We start from the raw sequence: 17,831 nt of genomic DNA, 5'->3' as shown, positions 1-17,831 counted from the left end.
CTTAGCACCCCATAAAGACACCAGTTCATGTCCCAGCTGCTCTTCTTCCCATCCAGCTCTCTGCTATGGCTTGGGAAAGCAGTAGAAGATGGCCCAAGTGCTTGGGCCACTGTACCTGTGTAGGAGACCCAGAGGAAGCTCCTGGCTTCTAGCTTTGGATCGGCTCAGCTCTGACTGTTGCAGCCATTTGGGGAGTGAACCAGCAGATGGAAGACCTTTCTCTCTGACTCTCCCTCTCTCTGTCTATAACTCCACCTCTCAAATTAAATAAATAAAATATTTTTTAAAAAACTTAAAACTGTGTAAGATTAAGTATTAAGTGGAAACTATTTCATGTTTCATTTCTGAACTATAGAAATAAAAAGTAGAATGATTTCCCAGTTCTTCCCCTGAAAAGACTTAGAAAATAAGCAACAACCCAGTAGCAATAAGCCCCTCTATCACCCAGATTGTTATTTCTAAATAGTATTTTCTCCTGAAAGCTAGCAGGGTTCTTTAAAGGAATTTCTGATTCCAAGTCTATGATGGTAAAATTGGACTAGTAAGGTCATGTCACAAAAGACATATAGTCAGCTTGAAAGACCACTGACCAAAGCCTCAAATTCTAACATTGACAAAAACGACTACAGTGGAATGAAGCATAGAGAAAATGTGGAAACCTCAGTGTTGATGCTGATGAGAAAGGAGAGCAAGCAAACCAAAAATACAAAACAAAACCAAAAATAATTACTGGCCATCCTTTGAAGGTTGCTAAGATGCCATACTCTACCTCTAAAAATTGCTAAGGTGGGGGCTACCTCTGTGGCATAGTAGGTAAAGCCTCTGCCTGCAGTGCTAGCATCCCATATGGGCATCAGTTCAAGTCCCAGCTGCCCCTCTTCCGATCCAGCTCTGTCCTATGGTCTGGGAAAGCAGTAGAAGAGGGCCCAAGTGCTTGAGCTCCTGCGCCCACATGGGGGACCTGGAAGAAACTCCTGGCTCCTGGCTTTGGATTGACCCAGCTCCAGCCACTGTAGCCATTTGGAGAGTGAGCCAGAAGATGGAAGATTTCTCTCTGTCTCTCACTCTGCCTCTGCCTCTCTGCTTTTCAAATAAAATAAATATTTTTTAAAAATTTCTAGGGGAATGAATGAAGTGTACTTGCCCTGCATGGAGTATATATTTCAGAGGATCCTCATAGCCCTGTCAATGTGAAAAATGTCCCTACTGAAGAATTCCAACTACTAAATGTAGAGGGGACAATGGAACTTAAAACACCCTGGTAACATAATTGATTCAGGCAGTGGTCAACACTAACGTGAATGTTATGAGCAGGGTTGATGGGCACTTGAGACCACCTAAGGTCGGGCTGCCACCATCTGGAGTCCACTGGTGAGCAACATGGAAAGTTAGAAAACCAGATTTCCTGGGCTCGCAGTAGGATATACTGTGCACTGTGCAGCACCACCTTGAAATACTCTTGTGAAAGAATTGATCCTGAATCTATTAAGCTGTGAGCTCTAACTTTCTAGTTTATAGAAAGTGAGACCAGATGGAGCCAAGGGGAGGGTAGGCAGAAATGCAAATTAAATGATATCACAAGGAAGCAGAGAAATCCTGAATGCAGTGGGACCTACAGACAATTGACCAAATTGCCATATGCCCTTGCCTTGGCTGTGACTCACTTTTGATTGTTGTGAACACCCTGAGTAACAAAGAGCATCCTTTTTACTTGTCTTACATCCCTGGTCTCTTCAAAGTACTCAGCACATGGTGGATGCTACATGATGGTTGCTGACCGAATAAAGAAGGAATACAAATATGAATAAGTGAGAGTTTTATTATCTTTCCATTATAGGACCTAGACAGAGATACTTGAACCCCAGCTTCAGACAGAGCAACTATTTCTGTGTTAGTTCTTCATTTTTCAAAATTCTTCAGAAGTTCGTAAAAGGTATCCTAGTAACTTGGCAACTAGTCAAATAACTAATTGCACCTTATTAGTTGTACTGTATCAAGCTTTTTTTTTTTTTTTTTTTTGACAGAGTGGATAGTGAGAGAGACAGAGAGAAAGGTCTTCCTTTGCCGTTGGTTCACTCTCCAGTGGCCGCCGCGGCTGGCGCGCTGCAGCTGGCGCACCACACTGATCCGAAGGCAGGAGCCAGGTGCTTCTCCTGGTCTCCCATGGGGTGCAGGGCTCAAGCACTTGGGCCATCCTCCACTGCACTCCCTGACCACAGCAGAGAGCTGGCCTGGAAGAGGGGCAACCAGGACAGAATCCGGAGCACCGACTGGGACTAGAACCCGGGGTGCCGGCGCCGCTAGGTGGAGGATTAGCCTGTTGAGCCGCGGCGCCGGCCATGTATCAAGCACTCTAATGATGAATCTTCAGAAGGTGACATTCCTGGGGCTGGCACTGTTACACAGCAGGTTAAGCTGCCCTGTGACACCAGAATCCCATTTTGGCAGCTAGAGTTCAAGTCCTGATTGTTCTACTTCTGATCCAGCTCTCTGCTAATGTACCTGGGACATTGAGGCCACTTGGGGAGTGGAGTAAGCCAACAGATGGAAGCTTTCTCTTTCTGTCTCTCTCTATTGTTGCTCTATCTTTTTCTTTCTCTGTGGCTCTGCCTTTCTGTGAAATAAAATGTTTTTAAAAAGGTGACATTTCTGCCCTCTCAGAACTTCTGTCCTTTGATAACAGTGGTAAATAAATAATAAATACAGATATTACACAAAATTATTTCTCACATCCTCTCAAACACATGCACACACACACATGTAATATTGTTTATATTTTTGTGTCTTCTTTATGTGAAAATATTTCGACCTTTCTGACTGGGGAGAAACTGCCCATTTTGGGCCTAGCCAGTTCTGATGGGGAGCAAAGGGCTCAGCCATGATCATGCCTCTGATAAGCAACCTCAACAACCCAGAGCGGGCCTCCTCTGTCTGACCCATACTATATGGGTTCACATGCCCAGGGACCACCCTTCTAGCTTAGAGTGCATTCTGATTATTCAGATTAATCCCAAACCCATCACCATGCCCTGCCTTGCCTTTCCTGAGGGGTTCCTGAAACAAGATGAGCCTCAGTTTCCCCCTCGCTCCTGCTTACCACAAGACCTCAGCCTGTGGCCATGGGAGTGTGGCTGCCCCTCCATCTCTAGGACATGGGAGTAGAATCAACTTTGTTTTTCTGGGCCTCCTCCGTGGCCTCACCTGCCTGACCATTACATAAAAGAACGCAGAAACAACCGTACACGTTTTTGATTATTTCACTTAGGCCTTCACTTTATACTATCCTACACCTGGGAATAATTCCTCCCTCAAAACAAAAGTTTGCCTTTCAGAATCTACGTTTCCTTCAAGGCTGCTTTTCTTGTGGAGTTTTCCGAAACCTTTTTCAGTCAAAATAATTAGTCTTTTCACTGAACTCCCCAGTCTGTTTTAAAAATAGAGCTTATTTTATTCTTCCTCGCTTATTACCTTTAAGTCTGCCTCTCTCACTACACTATAAACTCAAAGGGGTCAAAACAAAAGTTCCATCCATCTTTACGCTGCTACAGATTTGTTGTTATTGACTTGATATGGAATGGAGTTGTTTAATTGCTGTATAGACTTACTTTTCTATAAAAATCAAATAATGTTATAAGCATAGTATCAGTTGTTCTAATCGAGAGATAAAGAATAGAAGATACTGTGCCTTTGACCATGAACAGCCAGTTGATACAGCGTAGCCTTCTGGGAGCACCCACAGGATCGCTTGCCTTCCATCTTGGTTTGCCCTTGCCTGCTGTATGAAGCCCTGGGCTCTTGAAGATTTCCGTAAAGTGATCTCAGAACAGTCTTCTAGCCCATCTTCTACAAATGTTTGAGACTCCTATCAAAATAACAGTGTTGCTTCCTGAAAGTGCCTGCATGCCTTTCTTATGTCCCCTCCCTGTCTTCCTTTGTCAAAATGTGATCAGTCTTCCAAGACTCATTTCTAAAGTCCTTTCCGTCACGTCATGTCTGCTCTCCCAAATGCAGACATGTCAGAAAATTTGGATGTCATGAATGGTTCTGAGATACAAGCAAGGGGGGACTGGGAAGAGGGTAAGAGAGAAAACAAGATTTCTCCTCAGAATCTTTGATATAGGGTAGGGAATCCCCATAATTGGAAGTGTTTAAGAAGAAACTGAATGATTACTTGCCAGGGATGTTATAAAGAAATTTCCTTTCTCTTGGTAAGTATTATACTGGAAGGTTTCTTTTTTTAATAAGTTTTTATTCTTAAAAATATTTATTTATTTGAAAGAGTTATGGAGAGAGGGGGAGACACAGTGAGAGATCTTGGATCCAACTGGTTCACTCCCCAGATGGCCACAGCAGCCAGTGCTGGGCTGGGCAGGAGCCAGGAGCTTCTTCCAGGTTTCCCACAGGGGTGGCAGGGTGCTCAAACACTTGAACCATCTTCTGCTGCATCTCCCAGGCCATTAGCAGGGAGCTGGATCAGAAGTGGAGCAGCCAAGACACAAACTGATGCCCATATGAGATGCTGGTGTTACAAGCAGTGGTTATACACGCAATACCACAATGCCAGCCCCCTTTTTAAATAATTTTTTAATATTTATTGACTTTTTGAATATAACATTAAAGGACAGGTAACAAAACTAACAAAAGATAAATGGGATTACATCAAACTAAAAAACATCTGTCACACTTGCATAGTGACAGAAAGAGAGGGAGAGAGACAGAGAGGTCTTCCATTCATCGGTTTACTCCACAAATGGCCAGGGTTGGGCTAAGCCAAAGCCAGGAGCCTGAAACACCATCCGGGTCTTCCACATAGGTGGCAGGGACCCAAGGACCTGGGCCATCGTCCGCTGCTTTCCCAGGCACAGTAGCAGGGAGCTGGATTGGAAGTAGAACAGCTGGGACTTGAACAGGTTCTGTAGTATGGGATGCCAGTGTCAGAGCAGCAGCTTAACCCTCTTGGCCACATGCCAGCCTCTAAACTGGATTTCTCAGATTGTTTCAAACTGTAGAGTACTTTTCTGTTTTGTTAAGTTGTTTATATTTTTTAACTGAAAAATAAAAATTTTATGAATTAAGGTTTATGATATTGACTTAATGCATTTATTGTAGAATGGCTAAACCAAGGTAATATATATGTATTATCTCATATGCTTGTTTTTTGTAACAAGAACACTTAAAATCTGCTTTTAGCAACTTCCAAATGCATAATAGACTGTTATTAATTGTGATCACAGAAGATCTCTTGAACCTATTCTTGCTAACTGGAATTTTATATTCCTTGACCAACAGCCCCAGGCCCACAGCCCCCAGACTCTGATAACCACTGGTCTCCCCTCTGCTTCTAGGAGTTCAACCTTTTTAGATTCCACACATAAGATAGGGCCACATGGTATCTGTCTCTCTGTGCCTGGCTCATTTCACATAATAAAACGTCTGCCAGGTTTATCCACATTGCCAAACACACCAGGATTTCCTCCTTTGTGAAGGCCTGATAGTGTTGTATTGTGTGTATATACCACATTTTCTCTCTGCTTTCATCCACTCATGGATACTTAGGTTGATTCCAAATCTTGGTTATTGAGGATAATGCTGCAGTGACCATGGGAGGGCAGATATATCCTTGACAGGCTGACTTCAGATTCTTTGGATGAATATCCTGTGGTAGAATTGCTGCATCACGTGGTAGATCTATTTTTAACTCTCTGGGGAGCCCCCATACTGTTTTCCACAGTGTCTTCTAATTTACATTCCTACCACCAGTGTGCAAGCATTCCCTTTCCTCTACATTCTCGCTGGCACCTTTTATCTTTTTTTTTTTTTTTTAAGGTTTATTTATTTATTTGAAAGGCAGAGTTAGAGAGAGATAGAGAAGTTTTCTATCCACTGGTTCACTTCCCAAATGGCCACAATGGCCAGAGCTGGTCCAATCCAAAGGTAGGAGCCAGGAGCTTCTTCCAGGTCTCCCACACAGGTCCATGGGCCCAAGCACTTGAGCCATCTCCTACTGCTTTCCCAGACCACAGCAGAGAACTGAATCAGAAGTGGAGCAGCTGGACCCAAATGGGATGCTGGCCCTGCAGGCAGTGTGGCTTTACACACTATGCCCACATGGTTTTGATTCGCATTTCCCTGATGATTAGTGATAATGAGAATTTTTCATGTACCTTTCAGCCATTTGTACATCTTCTTTTGATAAATGTCTGTTCAATTCTGTTGCCCATTTTTTAACCAGGTTGTTTTCTTACCATTGACTTTCTTATATATCTGGATATTCACCCTCTGTCAGATGTTTGGTTTGCAAATATTATTTCCCAGTCCATAGGTTGTCTCTTATGCTGTTAATTCCTCCTCTGCTGTGCAGATATTTTTAGTCTGATGTAATCCCATGTGTCTGTTGCTTTCTTGGCCAGACCAGTATCCTGGAACTCTTCCCCTGTGTTTTTCTCTGGTAGTTTTACAGTTTCTATACATGGTTTTTTATACATTTATTTATTTGAAAGGCAAATAACAGAGTGAGAAGGAAGGAAGGAGAGAAGGAGGGAGGGAGGGAGAGAGAAAGAGAGAGAGAGAGAGAGAGAGAATCTTCCATCTGCTGGTTCACTCCCCAAATGGCCACAGTAGCCAGGGCTGAGCCAGACAGAAGCCAGGAACTCCATCCTGCTCTCCCATGTGGGTGACAGGAGTACTTGTGCCTTCCCAGGCACATTAGCAGGGATCTGTATCAGAAGTAAACTGACAGGACTTGAACTGGCACTCAGATATGGGATTCCTGAATCCAAGGTGGTGACTTAGCCACTGTACCACAAGGCCCCTCTCTCTTTCCCCCAGTCTTACATTTAAGTCTCTTAAATGCTCCATGCTCCTGGCATCTTCAGACTGGCCCACTCACTGCTGTTGTGGCCATTTGAGGAGTGATCCAGCAGATGGAAGATGTCTCTGTCTGTCTGTCTCTCTCTCTCTCTCTCATTGACTTTAAAATAAATACATAATTTTTTTTGTTAAAAAGAGAAAGCAACATATTGGCCCCTATGGCTATGGGTGTGGGGAGGGTGGGAAAATCTTTCTCTTTGCTTGAACTCAGCTTCCCTGAAGAAGTCCAGGGAGTGGCAGCTCACTTCCTTTTACCAGCAGGGGGAAGTTACAGGCTTTCCATGCTCACCCTCTGCAAGTGGCTGTATCTTTTTTTTTTTTTTTTTTTTTTTTTTTTAAGATTTATTTATGTGAAAGAGTTACACAGAGAGAAAGGGAGAGGCAGAGAGGGAGATGTCTTCCATCTGCTGGTTTACTCTCCAGTAGGCCTCAACGGCCGGAGCTGTGCTGATCTGGCACCAGGAGCCTCTTCCGGGTCTCCCACGTGGGTGCAGGGGCCCAAGCACTCAGGCCATCTTCTACTGCTTTCCCAGGCCACAGCAGAGAGCTGGATCGAAAGTGGAGCAGCTGGGGCTCAAACTGGCACCCATATGGGATGCCGGCACTGCAGGCAGTGGCTTTACCCACTACACCACAGCGGTGGTTGTATCTTAAGGCTGAATTCTTGTGTTGTCTTGATCATCCACATCTTGGGGTCCATGTAACCGTACTGGTAACCACTGAAGAACTGGCAGTAATACTTGATGACTTATAATGTCATTTCACAACCTTGTTGACATTAGTGCCAAATATCTGAACAATTAACAGAATTCATGGAAGAAAATAATTAATCTTCTATATGGCTTACCTTACAGACCTCAGTGTACACAGTGGTAATAAGTCCCAGACCCCCACACCCTTGAATTAGAAGGTATGCCTCCAAGAACTGTAAAACACACAGGGAGCCTTGGGTCCCTGAGGGGCAAGATTGGGTTTGTGGCTCATTCCATGTCAGATACATGGGAAATGTTTTCTGGCCCAAGGCTTTGGCTCTACTGCTGAAACTCACAATGCTGTAGAGGAGCCGTATGCGTGTACTTACGGAAATGGAATAGATAGGTTTACTTTAGTGCAAAAGAATTTGAAATCCAGGCATAGACGGTGTCTTCAAGAAGTTTGTGGAAACACGTATTATGAAAACTGTGCATTGATTTCAAAAGAGTTTTAAACCAAAATATACTTTTTAAGTTCATTTTTCCATGAATTTTTGAAGTACCCTCATAGTAGAGAAGGTACCATTTTTGTCTTATTTGATAGAACAAAATAGACACCCAGCATCACTGCTGTGCTCCTTTTGTTCTGAACCCTACTGCGTTAGCAATTGCATGGTTGGTTACATTAATGTATGATAATGAGTGAGTATTTGAAATGATGAGGCTTGTCTCTTGCCTCTTTCTCTATGAAATTCTAATTTGTAGTGAGTGTCTCAGAACACTCAGATTTGAATTATTCTGTTTATGCACGAAGCCATTTATTAAATAAAGATGATGTTAGTAATTTTTAAATCAGTGGTTTCAGTCAGTTTTCCTTTCTGGTTTGTAGACCAAAAAGGTTCAGTTGCTTTGACTAAATACACTCAGCAACTCTCCAATTTTAAGTCAGCTGCCAATGGAGTAGTCCAGATATGTTATTTAAGGAATAGTTTCTTTAATTATGTTATCACTGAAAAGCATTAGAGTAAATATATTTAAACTGTTGCTTAAGAATATAAATAGCCTTTCAATTATCCACATTTCTCAGTGTCTCTAGGTCAGGCTGATGTTGGTAATATTTTAGGGCTCTGAATTGTACAGCTAAGTAAAAATCAAATTTGAATTTGATTTACACTGAAATACAGCTCTGTCAGAGACATTGAAGGGATTTTTCCCTTATGCAAGAAAGTCTTCAAAAAATAACCTTCTAACAATTAGATAAGAAGCAAGAAAGCATATTCTTTTTTACAAACTAAAGCCTTTTTTTAATACCAAAAAGTAACATGTGTGTTTTCCATTTCAGTGTAAAACCTGTCCTGAGCCGAAACAGATAACCAGTTCGTCTGCCATCCATGACAACCCCAATCTCATCAAACCAATTCCAGTGAAAGCCAGTGAAACCCAGCAGCCGTGCATCCTTCGGCCCAGCCAGGTAGTGGGCCCTTGGTGTGCAGCGGCTCCCCGGGGAACAGCTAGGGAGGACCTGGTGCTGTCAGGGCACGCTGTCAAGTCCCTCCAAGGAAGAGAGGTCTCGGATTCCCCACTCCTCCTGGGAAAGGGCTCAGATGGTTACTTCTGGTATTTACCACTTTCTGTCCCCATCCTTTGTGGATCTGAACAGACAACTAATAGCATTGTCAGAGGTGACAGGAATATTACCCTTGGGTTCCTGTTCTGGGGCCAGTGGTTTCCCAAGGTCACCAAGGGACCAGCAGCGGAGGCAGCAGAGTCGAGCATCACATGTCTGAGCACCTCCCTCGGGCCAGGCATCATGCCAGGCTCTGTGTGGCCTGAAGGTGTCCCCTGTTCTCAGAGCTCCGAGTCTAAAGGAGTGGCTTCACACTCCCCTTGGGACCTGGTGACTGGCCATTGCTTTTGCAATCTAAAATGGAAATGCAATCACAGGTCTTATACCCTGTGTGTAGTCTTCAGTATGGCACAGCTGTAACAAATCTTGATAATCTGCAGGCTCCTGTTGACTGCATTTCATCTGTGTGTGTCATGTGACCGTGGTTATTCCTATCAAAGGGTTTTTGAAGGAATCAATTTAAATCAGTTTTGAAAATGAACATGGAACCAACAGACATAAAGACTGGTTCGTGAGAGTCCGGTATTGAACTTTTTTAAAAAGAAGGCGTTTTCACTTTCTTTTAACTTTCCCTTTGTTATTGGTTTTCTATGGAAATGTTCTTTGTATTTTAATAGAGAAACCAGAATATGTTGACTTTGACAGGAAGCTCATGTTGTTCTTCATGTGACAGTGCAGAAAGCACCAAGAAGAAGGGCCTGACACAGAGTAGGAAAGGAGTAGCTTGGTAATTGGCCAGGCCAAGGTATATTGTATTTATCTGATGAATTTTTTTAAGATTTATTTATTTATTTGAGAGGCAGAGGCAGAGAGAGAGAAAGAGAGGTCTTCCATCTGCTGGTTCCTCCTCAAATGGCTAAAGCTGTTGGAATTGGGCTGAACCGAAACCAGGAGCCAGGAGCTTCCTCCAGGTCTCCCACGCAGGTGCAGGGGCCCAAGGACTTGGGCCATCCTCTACTGCTTTCCCAGGCCATAACAGGGAACTGGATTGGAAGTGGAGCAGCCAGGTCTTGAACTGGAGCCCACATGGGATGCCAGCACAGCAGGTAGCAGCTATGCCACAGTGCCAGCCCCTTGATAATGTTTTAAAAGCTACAGGTATATACTTGGAACAAACAAGTTAGAGATTCTAAGAAAAACTACCAGGAATGCTGAAACCTTCACATCCCTGTATATTCTCAGTATCTTCTTGTGGTCTGCAGGGTTAGATAAACTTTCCTTTGGAGGGGTTATTCCCCGGGTAGTGTGTCTAATTTCCTTCCACAGTGGTCCCAGCTGCAAGCCCGGGCCTCCAAGGAGCAGGTGCTGTCTGACCCATAGCATACACTAAGGTGTCAGCAGGGGCTTGGCTTGGGCTGTGGGGAAAAGGCTGTGCAGATTTTTCACTTGACGAAGGAAGCTTCAAATTTTGGTCATTCAACAAGGAAGTGTTTTGATGCTGCCCGAGCTATCCTTTATAAGTAGAGAAATCACCAGGCAGGCACACTAGGGCTCCACCCCGCCCCTCAGGAGTTTCTGTGGACCCATTTTCAGATTTCTTTATTTTTTCCAGACCTTAGACCCTGAACCCCAACACTTATCCTTGACAGCTCTGTTTGGGAAGCAGGACAGAGCCACAAGTTCAGAAGCCGTGGAGCCCCCACAGGCCCTCCAGGCCCAGCAGCAGCACGAGAAGCTCCCAGTAAGGCAAGGGGTCGTGCGCTCCCTGTCCTATGAGGAACCCAAAAGGCAGTCGCCGCCGGTGGAGAAGCAGCTCTGTCCAGCTATTCAGAAACTCATGGTCCGGGGCGCAGACCTCCACCCATGGTCAGAGCTGCCTGAGAGCCGGCCCCGTGAAGAGGGAAGCCCCCGTCCGGCCATCCCACCTGGGTCACCCTGTACCGCCAGGGCTGCTCATGCTCCACAGAGCGCTTGCAGAGCTCAGACCCTGCTGGAGAAGCTTCACAGCACGCCAGGGCCAGCGGACAAGCATGACCGTGGCACAGCAGCCCCTGCCGGGCCGGTTGCCCCCGGCTGCAGCACAGCTCTCGCCGCTGCCACCCCAGCCAAGGGCGTGGCGCAGCCGCAACTGCTATCTTTCAATGGCACCCTCCCGCCGCACACGCTAGGACCTCAGGCTCATGGGAAAGAGCGGGCCACGTTCCCTAGACAGACGGGCCCTCCCTCCAGCACCCCAGCAAGCAGTCCCCGGGTGGCAGCCCCTCCGGAGCTACTGAGGAAGCTGCAGGTGGTACCGCAGGAGCAGCAGCTGCCTGTGCCCACCCGGCCAGCCCTGGCAGCTAAGTTTCCTGCAGCAGCTCAGGGCTCTCGGACTGGGAAGCCCTTGGAGTCCTGGATCAACAAGACGACATCCGGCACAGGAAAGCAGGCTCGTTTCCTTCAGGTAACTATCGACCAAGGACCAGAAAAATAAAACAAGGGATCACTGTCATGCGGCGAAATGTATTTGTTTATTAGGCAGAAAGACAGAGCTCTCCCTCCAATGGCTCACTCCCCAAAATGCATCCGATAGCTGGGACTGGGCCAGGCCAAGGCCAGGAGCTGAATGGCAGGGACCCAAGTACTTGAGCCATCAGCTGCTGCTTCCCAGGGTGTGCGTCAGCAGGAAGCTGGAGTCAGGGGCAGGAGCCCGGACTTGAACTCAGGTACTCCCACGTGGGACACCCACATCTTAACCTCTAGGCCAACCGCTTGTCCCTGCAGTGAAATTTAGACTCCCCTCCTGTGCTGTAGGGACTGCACGTCACGCACATTTCTGTTCAGCGCAGGAGCTGAGAACCCCGTGCGTGCATCTCATTGCGTCCTTAACTTTCTGCTGGGCGGACGGTTGCTGCTCCCGCCCCCTGCCATTAGCCGTAGTTTACTTGAAGAGTTCTCACTTCATACTGTCACCGGGTGTGAGGACCAGTGTAGACATGGAAAACACTCCCACCTGTGATGGTGGAGCGTCCATGTAGTCTGCTTTGAAGTCATCCTTCGATACCAAACAACTCCCACCTTGTTTTATCAGTCCATAGTAAACGATCTTTTACTCATTGACTTAGTAAATATTTTGAGCACTTTCTGCATGTCAGGCCTTGTGCTATATAATGGTGAAGAAAAATCCCTCCCTCTCCGGAGCCTGTAATCCTGGAGATTCTTGAAGGAAACAGGAAACATATTAATGCTTAAAGGTCCAGCCTGTTTTTATTTATCCCTAGGTCATCAGTACAGAATAGTTAAGATCGGGAGAGGGATACGTGTGCCACCCACCCGCAACTCCCAGTGCCAGAGGGGAATGTTGTCCATTTCAGAAAGATCCCATTCTTCAGGGCAGGTGGCTCCGTGTGCCGGTCAGTAACTTGGAACAGTGCGCAGACCACAGCCTGGGGGCAGCACCTGCAGGTCTGGCTCAGAGCCCTGTGCATTTGCTGACCAGGCATTGGGTTTCAAAACTGGGAAGTGCGCTCTACTTGTTTTATAGGCCATGTAGCTTCTGACGGTGCCTCGAAAATCTTGCCTTTAGGGAAGTAAAGACCTTAGGCGTGCACCCTAAGTGCATGTGTATGTGAGATGTCGAGACAGAGCCTTCTCGCTATTTATCGAAAGTCCTAACTCTGAGTACCCTCATTTCAGTGGAACATTGTCCCCTTTGTAAGACTTTTTTGCTTTTTTTCCCCCCTCTCTGTGGTAATTTAGAATCAGAAAACTGGGGTTAATAGTTTGACTTAAATTTCTGCATGTATAATTCTCTTCCAGTACTCACAAATGTCAGGAGCCAAGTAAGGAAAGTGTACATTTTGTCAGCCCACACTGTGCTCTTCTTACGGCTGCCACTTCTCCCCTGGGGCAGCCACTCTCAGCACCTCTCCCTGGAGCAGCAGCGAGGGCCAAGGCACAAGCAACTCACCCGCCTGGCTCCTGTAGGCTTCCTTCTGCGCGGGGTGCCACAGGGCCTGCATCATGCTGGCCTCCGTGCCCTTCTCACAGGTTCTTTGGGGTATTAGGAGGCTGATCGATGACTTTCCTTTTTCTTCCCTGAGTTTGCACCAGTGAGCGCTGTAGGAGTCACTCAGCTGGGGATCAAAATGTCACTTGCGTAACAGAAAGTTATTGGAGAACTTGGTTTTAGGTCTGTTAGCCAAGTGAGTTAGACGCAGACAGGTGAGTCGCTGGCACTGCCGAGTAATGCCAAGCCTGTCCCCACACCTCAGCCTGGAACAGCAGAAAGAAGGGGTGAGGGCAGCAGAGGAGCAAGGGGCTTATCCCACAACCCCCGCTCCCCAAGGTAGGGCTGAGGGGCCTGCCCCTAACACGTAAGAGCCACATGCTCGGACACTGTGGGCCTTAGGCCAGCGCAGTGGCCAGCTGGCCCCGGGCAGGCCAGTGGGCCTGAGTGTACGCTGCCCAGCAGTGATGGCGAGCCTGCAGCACAAAGCACCACACACAGGCCTCGTTCCATGCACAGCGGGCACAGCAGATCACCCCGAGCTGCCTAGGGCCCCTGGGAGGAAACCCTGGAGAAGGGACCAGGAGCCCGTTACACAACAGCTGGGAACAGTGTGCACAGAACATGTCCTGCCCCTCTGTCTCCCGGTGCCTTGCGCTGCACCGAGTTGTTCCTTACCGCGCCTTCTATATGTGTGTGTGTGTGTGTGTGTGTGTGTGTGTTTGCCGTAAGCAGGTCGCCTCACCTCCGCACATCCCCGCCACGGCCGCTCCTGCTCTGCTCCTGGCCCCCACGGTGTTCGCACACTGCGCCTCTGCCCCGCCCAGGGAGAGGGACGGTGGGCTCTGGCCTCTGGGAGGCCACGGACCGCCTGCCACCTCCAGCAGCCTCCTGGTGCCCCTGCAGAGCCCGGAGCCCCTGGTGGGCTCCAGCAGCCCGCTCACCAAGCTACAGCTTCAGGAGGCCCTGCTGTACCTCATTCAGGTAAGGGCACATCCCTCCCGGGCCCCTCCACGAGCTGGGCCCTGCGGGTCGGGACTGCGAGCTGGAGACCCGGGCAGTGCTTCCCTGGGCCTCCCCGCAGCAGCTCACCCTTGCCCCACGGGCTTCCCAGCTGGGATGCAGCTGGGGCTTTGCGTGCCTCAGCTCTGCAAGAGCTTTTAGCATTGGGGGGGGGGGGTTCTGGCTACCAGTCTGTCACCTGTCAGAAGAGGAGGTGTCCCGATGGTTAAGGAGGCGCCGCGGGGGCCCCTGGGAAGCACAGCCGACAGCCGCGTCCCAGCAGACTGTTAGTAGGAAACAGGTAAGGAAGCAGGTGATGCTGTGACTGCCAAAAGCAGGCTTTGCGAATTTTGAAACCTGTTAATTAGGTAGGATGGGATGGCGCGCCTCTGTGTCAGCCACTTGTCTCTAACATAATCATAACAAAAACAGCTCCACTTATGGAGTCTCTGTGCTGGGCACTACTCGCATAACTCCTTCAACCCATTTCCCCGTGTCACAGATAAGGACACCGAGGCCACCACGGCTGGAGCTGAGCCCATCCGATCTGAAGCCAGGAGCCAGGAGCTTCTTCCTGGTCTCCCACGTGGGTGCAGGGGCCCAAGCACTCAGGCCATCTTCTACTGCTTTCCCAGGCCATAGCAGAGCTGGATCGGTAGTGGAGCAGCCAGGACTAGAACTGGTGTCCATATGGGATGCTGGCACTGCAGTCAGGATTAACCTACTGCGCCATGATACCGGCCCCACCTACTGGTTCTTAAGAAGAAGTGCCGAGGTCAGCACTGTGGTGCAGCGGGTTAATGCCCTGGCCTGAAGCGCCAGCATCCCATATGGCTGGTTCGAGACTTAGCCACTCCACTTTTGATCCAGCTCCAAGCTGTGGCTTGGAAAAGCAGTAGAAGATGGCCCAGGTTATTGGGCTCCTGCACCCGCTTGGGAGACCCGGAAGAAGCTGTGGGCTCCTGGCTTTGGATCGGCGCAGCTCCGGCCATTGCGGCCAATTGGGGAGTGAACCAGCGGATAGAAGACCTCTCTCTCTCTCTCTGCCTCTCCTCTGTGTAACTCTGACTTTCAAAGAAATCTTTAAAAAAAAAAGGCGGGGGGGGGGGCTGGCGCCAAGGCTCACTAGGTTAATCCTCTGCCTGCGGCGCTGGCATCCCATATGGGCACCCGGTTCTAGTTCCAGTTGCTCCTCTTCCAGTCTAGCTCTCTGCTGTGGCCTGGGAAGGCAGTGGAGGATGGCCCAAGTGCTTGGGCCCTGCACCCGCATAGGAGACTGGGAAGAAGCGCCTGGCTCCTGGCTTTGGATCAGCGCAGCGCCGACCATAGTGGCCATTTGGGGAGTGAACCAATGGAAGGAAGATCTTTCTGTCTGTCTCTCTCTCTCTCACTAACTCCAAATAAATAAATAAGTCTATTAAAAAAAAAAAAAGTGCTGTGTGTGTGGAGCGGGGCAGGGGGTGCTCACGATGTGCTCAATCCACAGCATCCTACAATATATTCATGTTGACATGACGATTGAGAAGTGATCACGAACTCTATTAGCAAAGTCAGGGTTTTTATTTAATTTTTAAATTTTTTAAAAGATTTATTTTATTTTGAAAGAGTTCCAGAGAGAGCTAGAGTCAGAGAGAAGTCTTGCATCCGCTGGTTCACTCCCCAAATTGCTACAATGGCTGGTGCTGAGCTAATCCAAAGCCAGGAGCAAGGGGCTTCCTCCAGGTCTCCCAAGAGGATGCAGGGGCCCTAGCAGTTGGGCCATCCTCTGCTACTTTCCCTTAGTAGGGAGCTGGATTGGAAGTGGAGCAGCCAGGACTCGAACCAGCTCCCATATGGGATGTTGGCACTACAGCACTGCGCCCCCCACATAGCCCATGAAGTCAGTTTTTAGAAGGAGCCTATTTTAGAGAGAATGGAAAGATGGGGCCTAGAAACAGCCTGTGAATGTGAAAGCACAGTGGCCATCTGATAGAAACGGGCCACAGCAAACAGCTGGGCCTTGCCAGCTCACAGGATAAAAATACTTCCACTTTTTAAAAGCTCTGTAAGTTCATGAGAATTTAGAAAGGACATATCTAAACTTTACCGTGGGCAACAAAAGAGAGAGAGAAAAAAAAAACCAACTTAGACCTGAATTTTAAAGATGCATCATTTTTTTCTGGTTCATTCCATTCCGATCATGTTGCGAGACTCTGGAGCCTAGAGCAGCCCCTGTGCGTTGCTGGTTAGGAATCCTCTTCTGCTGGTTCCACTCCCAGCATGCGTTGTGCTTCTGCCTGTGTTCTAGGCATCCGTCTCAGAGCCAGTTCCTCTGTAGTCCACGTGCAGTGTCGGTCACGTGTCATGGTGGGGGCTTTGTAGGAGGAACAGGGATGGCATGGCTGTCTTTGTTGCTGGCAGTGGTGCTAGGTCTGTGAGGGGTGCCAAGGGGGAATGTGGGGCAAGTGTGGCGAATTGCCTTAAAACATTCGAGGGGGAGGGAGAAGACTGGAATGAGAATGTAGGAGACCCGTGAGAGACTGGGGAGAGCCACGGTTCTCGCTTGCAGCTTAGTCAGGCAGAAGAGCTTCAGGGAAGAACGACCCTGGGTCGGATGAGGCAGACTGCAAGAGAAGTCCCAGTTAATGCCAGGAAGAAAGGACACACACTGTGGGCAACGTGGGTGCCTCTGAGCCCAGCTCCGCCAGCCACCGACCCAGGTGGCTTCCTCCCACTCCGCCCAGCTGCCAGGTGTCTTCATGCAGCAGACCCGGCTGTCCACAAGGAACCTGCGCCCCCGCAGGCCACAGGGCTGGGGCCCCCTCCGTGCCGTGTGTGGCAAGCACTTAGCTCACCCCCACTGGCAGGTGGAGACCCCCAGCTCTGCCTGGCCTCACCGCCAGGCCGGCTGGACACCCTCAACCTGTAGCTGAACGCTGGGTCAGCCCCAGGTCGGCGCAGGAAGCCCTTGGCGCCTGCGGGCCAATCGCATTCCCTTGGGTCTCTGATTTTGTTTTCCAGAACGACGACAACTTCTTAAATATAATCTACGAAGCCTATCTCTTCAGCATGACGCAGGCGGCCGTGAAAAAGGCCGTGTGAAGACTGCGCCCCGGGCCCTTCCGGAACGCAGCGCAGCGCGCTTCCCGTGGAGTGTTGCCCGAAGCGCCTCTGCCTTTTTTTAGACAAGTATGTGTAATAGGAAATAAATTGTTTTCTACAACCAAGTGTGTTTTTGTTTCTTAAAATCACAGCCTTCAGTACACCTGGTCCCCAGAATGGAGTGGGTAGAAGGAGCGCTTTGCCAGGACACACCGTAGATGCTGAGCTCCGACTGCTTTCTCTCAGGTGTCCTCTGAGGAGGACTGTGCTCAGCGCTCGGCTTGTGTTTGTTAATAGCCCTGATTGCTCGGAGAGCGCTTTCCTGTGGCTGAGCTCTTAGTGCCACGGTGCGTGCTGACCGCCAGGTGGCAGCCTCGCCCCACAAGTGAACCTTCAAAGACGTTCATGAGCCTATGGAAGTAATGATGGTTTTCTTCTACCGGATCAAGTAAACCTTTCATTTGTAAAAATCTCCTTGGCATGTTTTCCCCAGGCCTTTGAAAGGAAACGGTTGCTGAGGGTATTTATAGCCGGTTTCTAGATCTAGAGGAAGGTTGTTCCCGGGTTTCCAGCACCACTCCCTCCACCCCAGCTCCTGCTGTTTCTTTTGGACCCGAGCAGCAGGACCTGC

The 17,831-nt window shown here is 48.4% G+C and overlaps 1 protein-coding gene across 4 annotated transcripts in view; it reads left to right on the top strand.

Moving 5' to 3' along the window:
- Positions 1 to 17,325, top strand: part of DCP1B (decapping mRNA 1B) — a 55,762-nt gene extending 38,437 nt beyond the window's left edge. For all 4 annotated transcript variants that reach the window (XM_008259808.4, XM_070049279.1, XM_051850763.2 and 1 more), the window contains 4 exons: positions 8,905 to 9,033; positions 10,742 to 11,572; positions 13,853 to 14,101; positions 17,120 to 17,325. In XM_008259808.4, the coding sequence (XP_008258030.2) occupies positions 8,905 to 9,033; positions 10,742 to 11,572; positions 13,853 to 14,101; positions 17,120 to 17,200 (1,290 nt within the window). In that variant the 3' untranslated portion in view covers positions 17,201 to 17,325. The remainder of the gene's footprint in view (positions 1 to 8,904; positions 9,034 to 10,741; positions 11,573 to 13,852; positions 14,102 to 17,119) is intronic.
- Positions 17,326 to 17,831: the final 506 nt, after the last annotated feature.

This window comes from Oryctolagus cuniculus, chromosome 9, assembly GCF_964237555.1.
Source record: "Oryctolagus cuniculus chromosome 9, mOryCun1.1, whole genome shotgun sequence".
In the NCBI taxonomy this organism is placed as follows: Eukaryota; Metazoa; Chordata; class Mammalia; order Lagomorpha; family Leporidae; genus Oryctolagus; species Oryctolagus cuniculus.
Note: the sequence above shows the minus strand (reverse complement) of the source record. Positions and strands in the feature narration are given on the sequence as shown.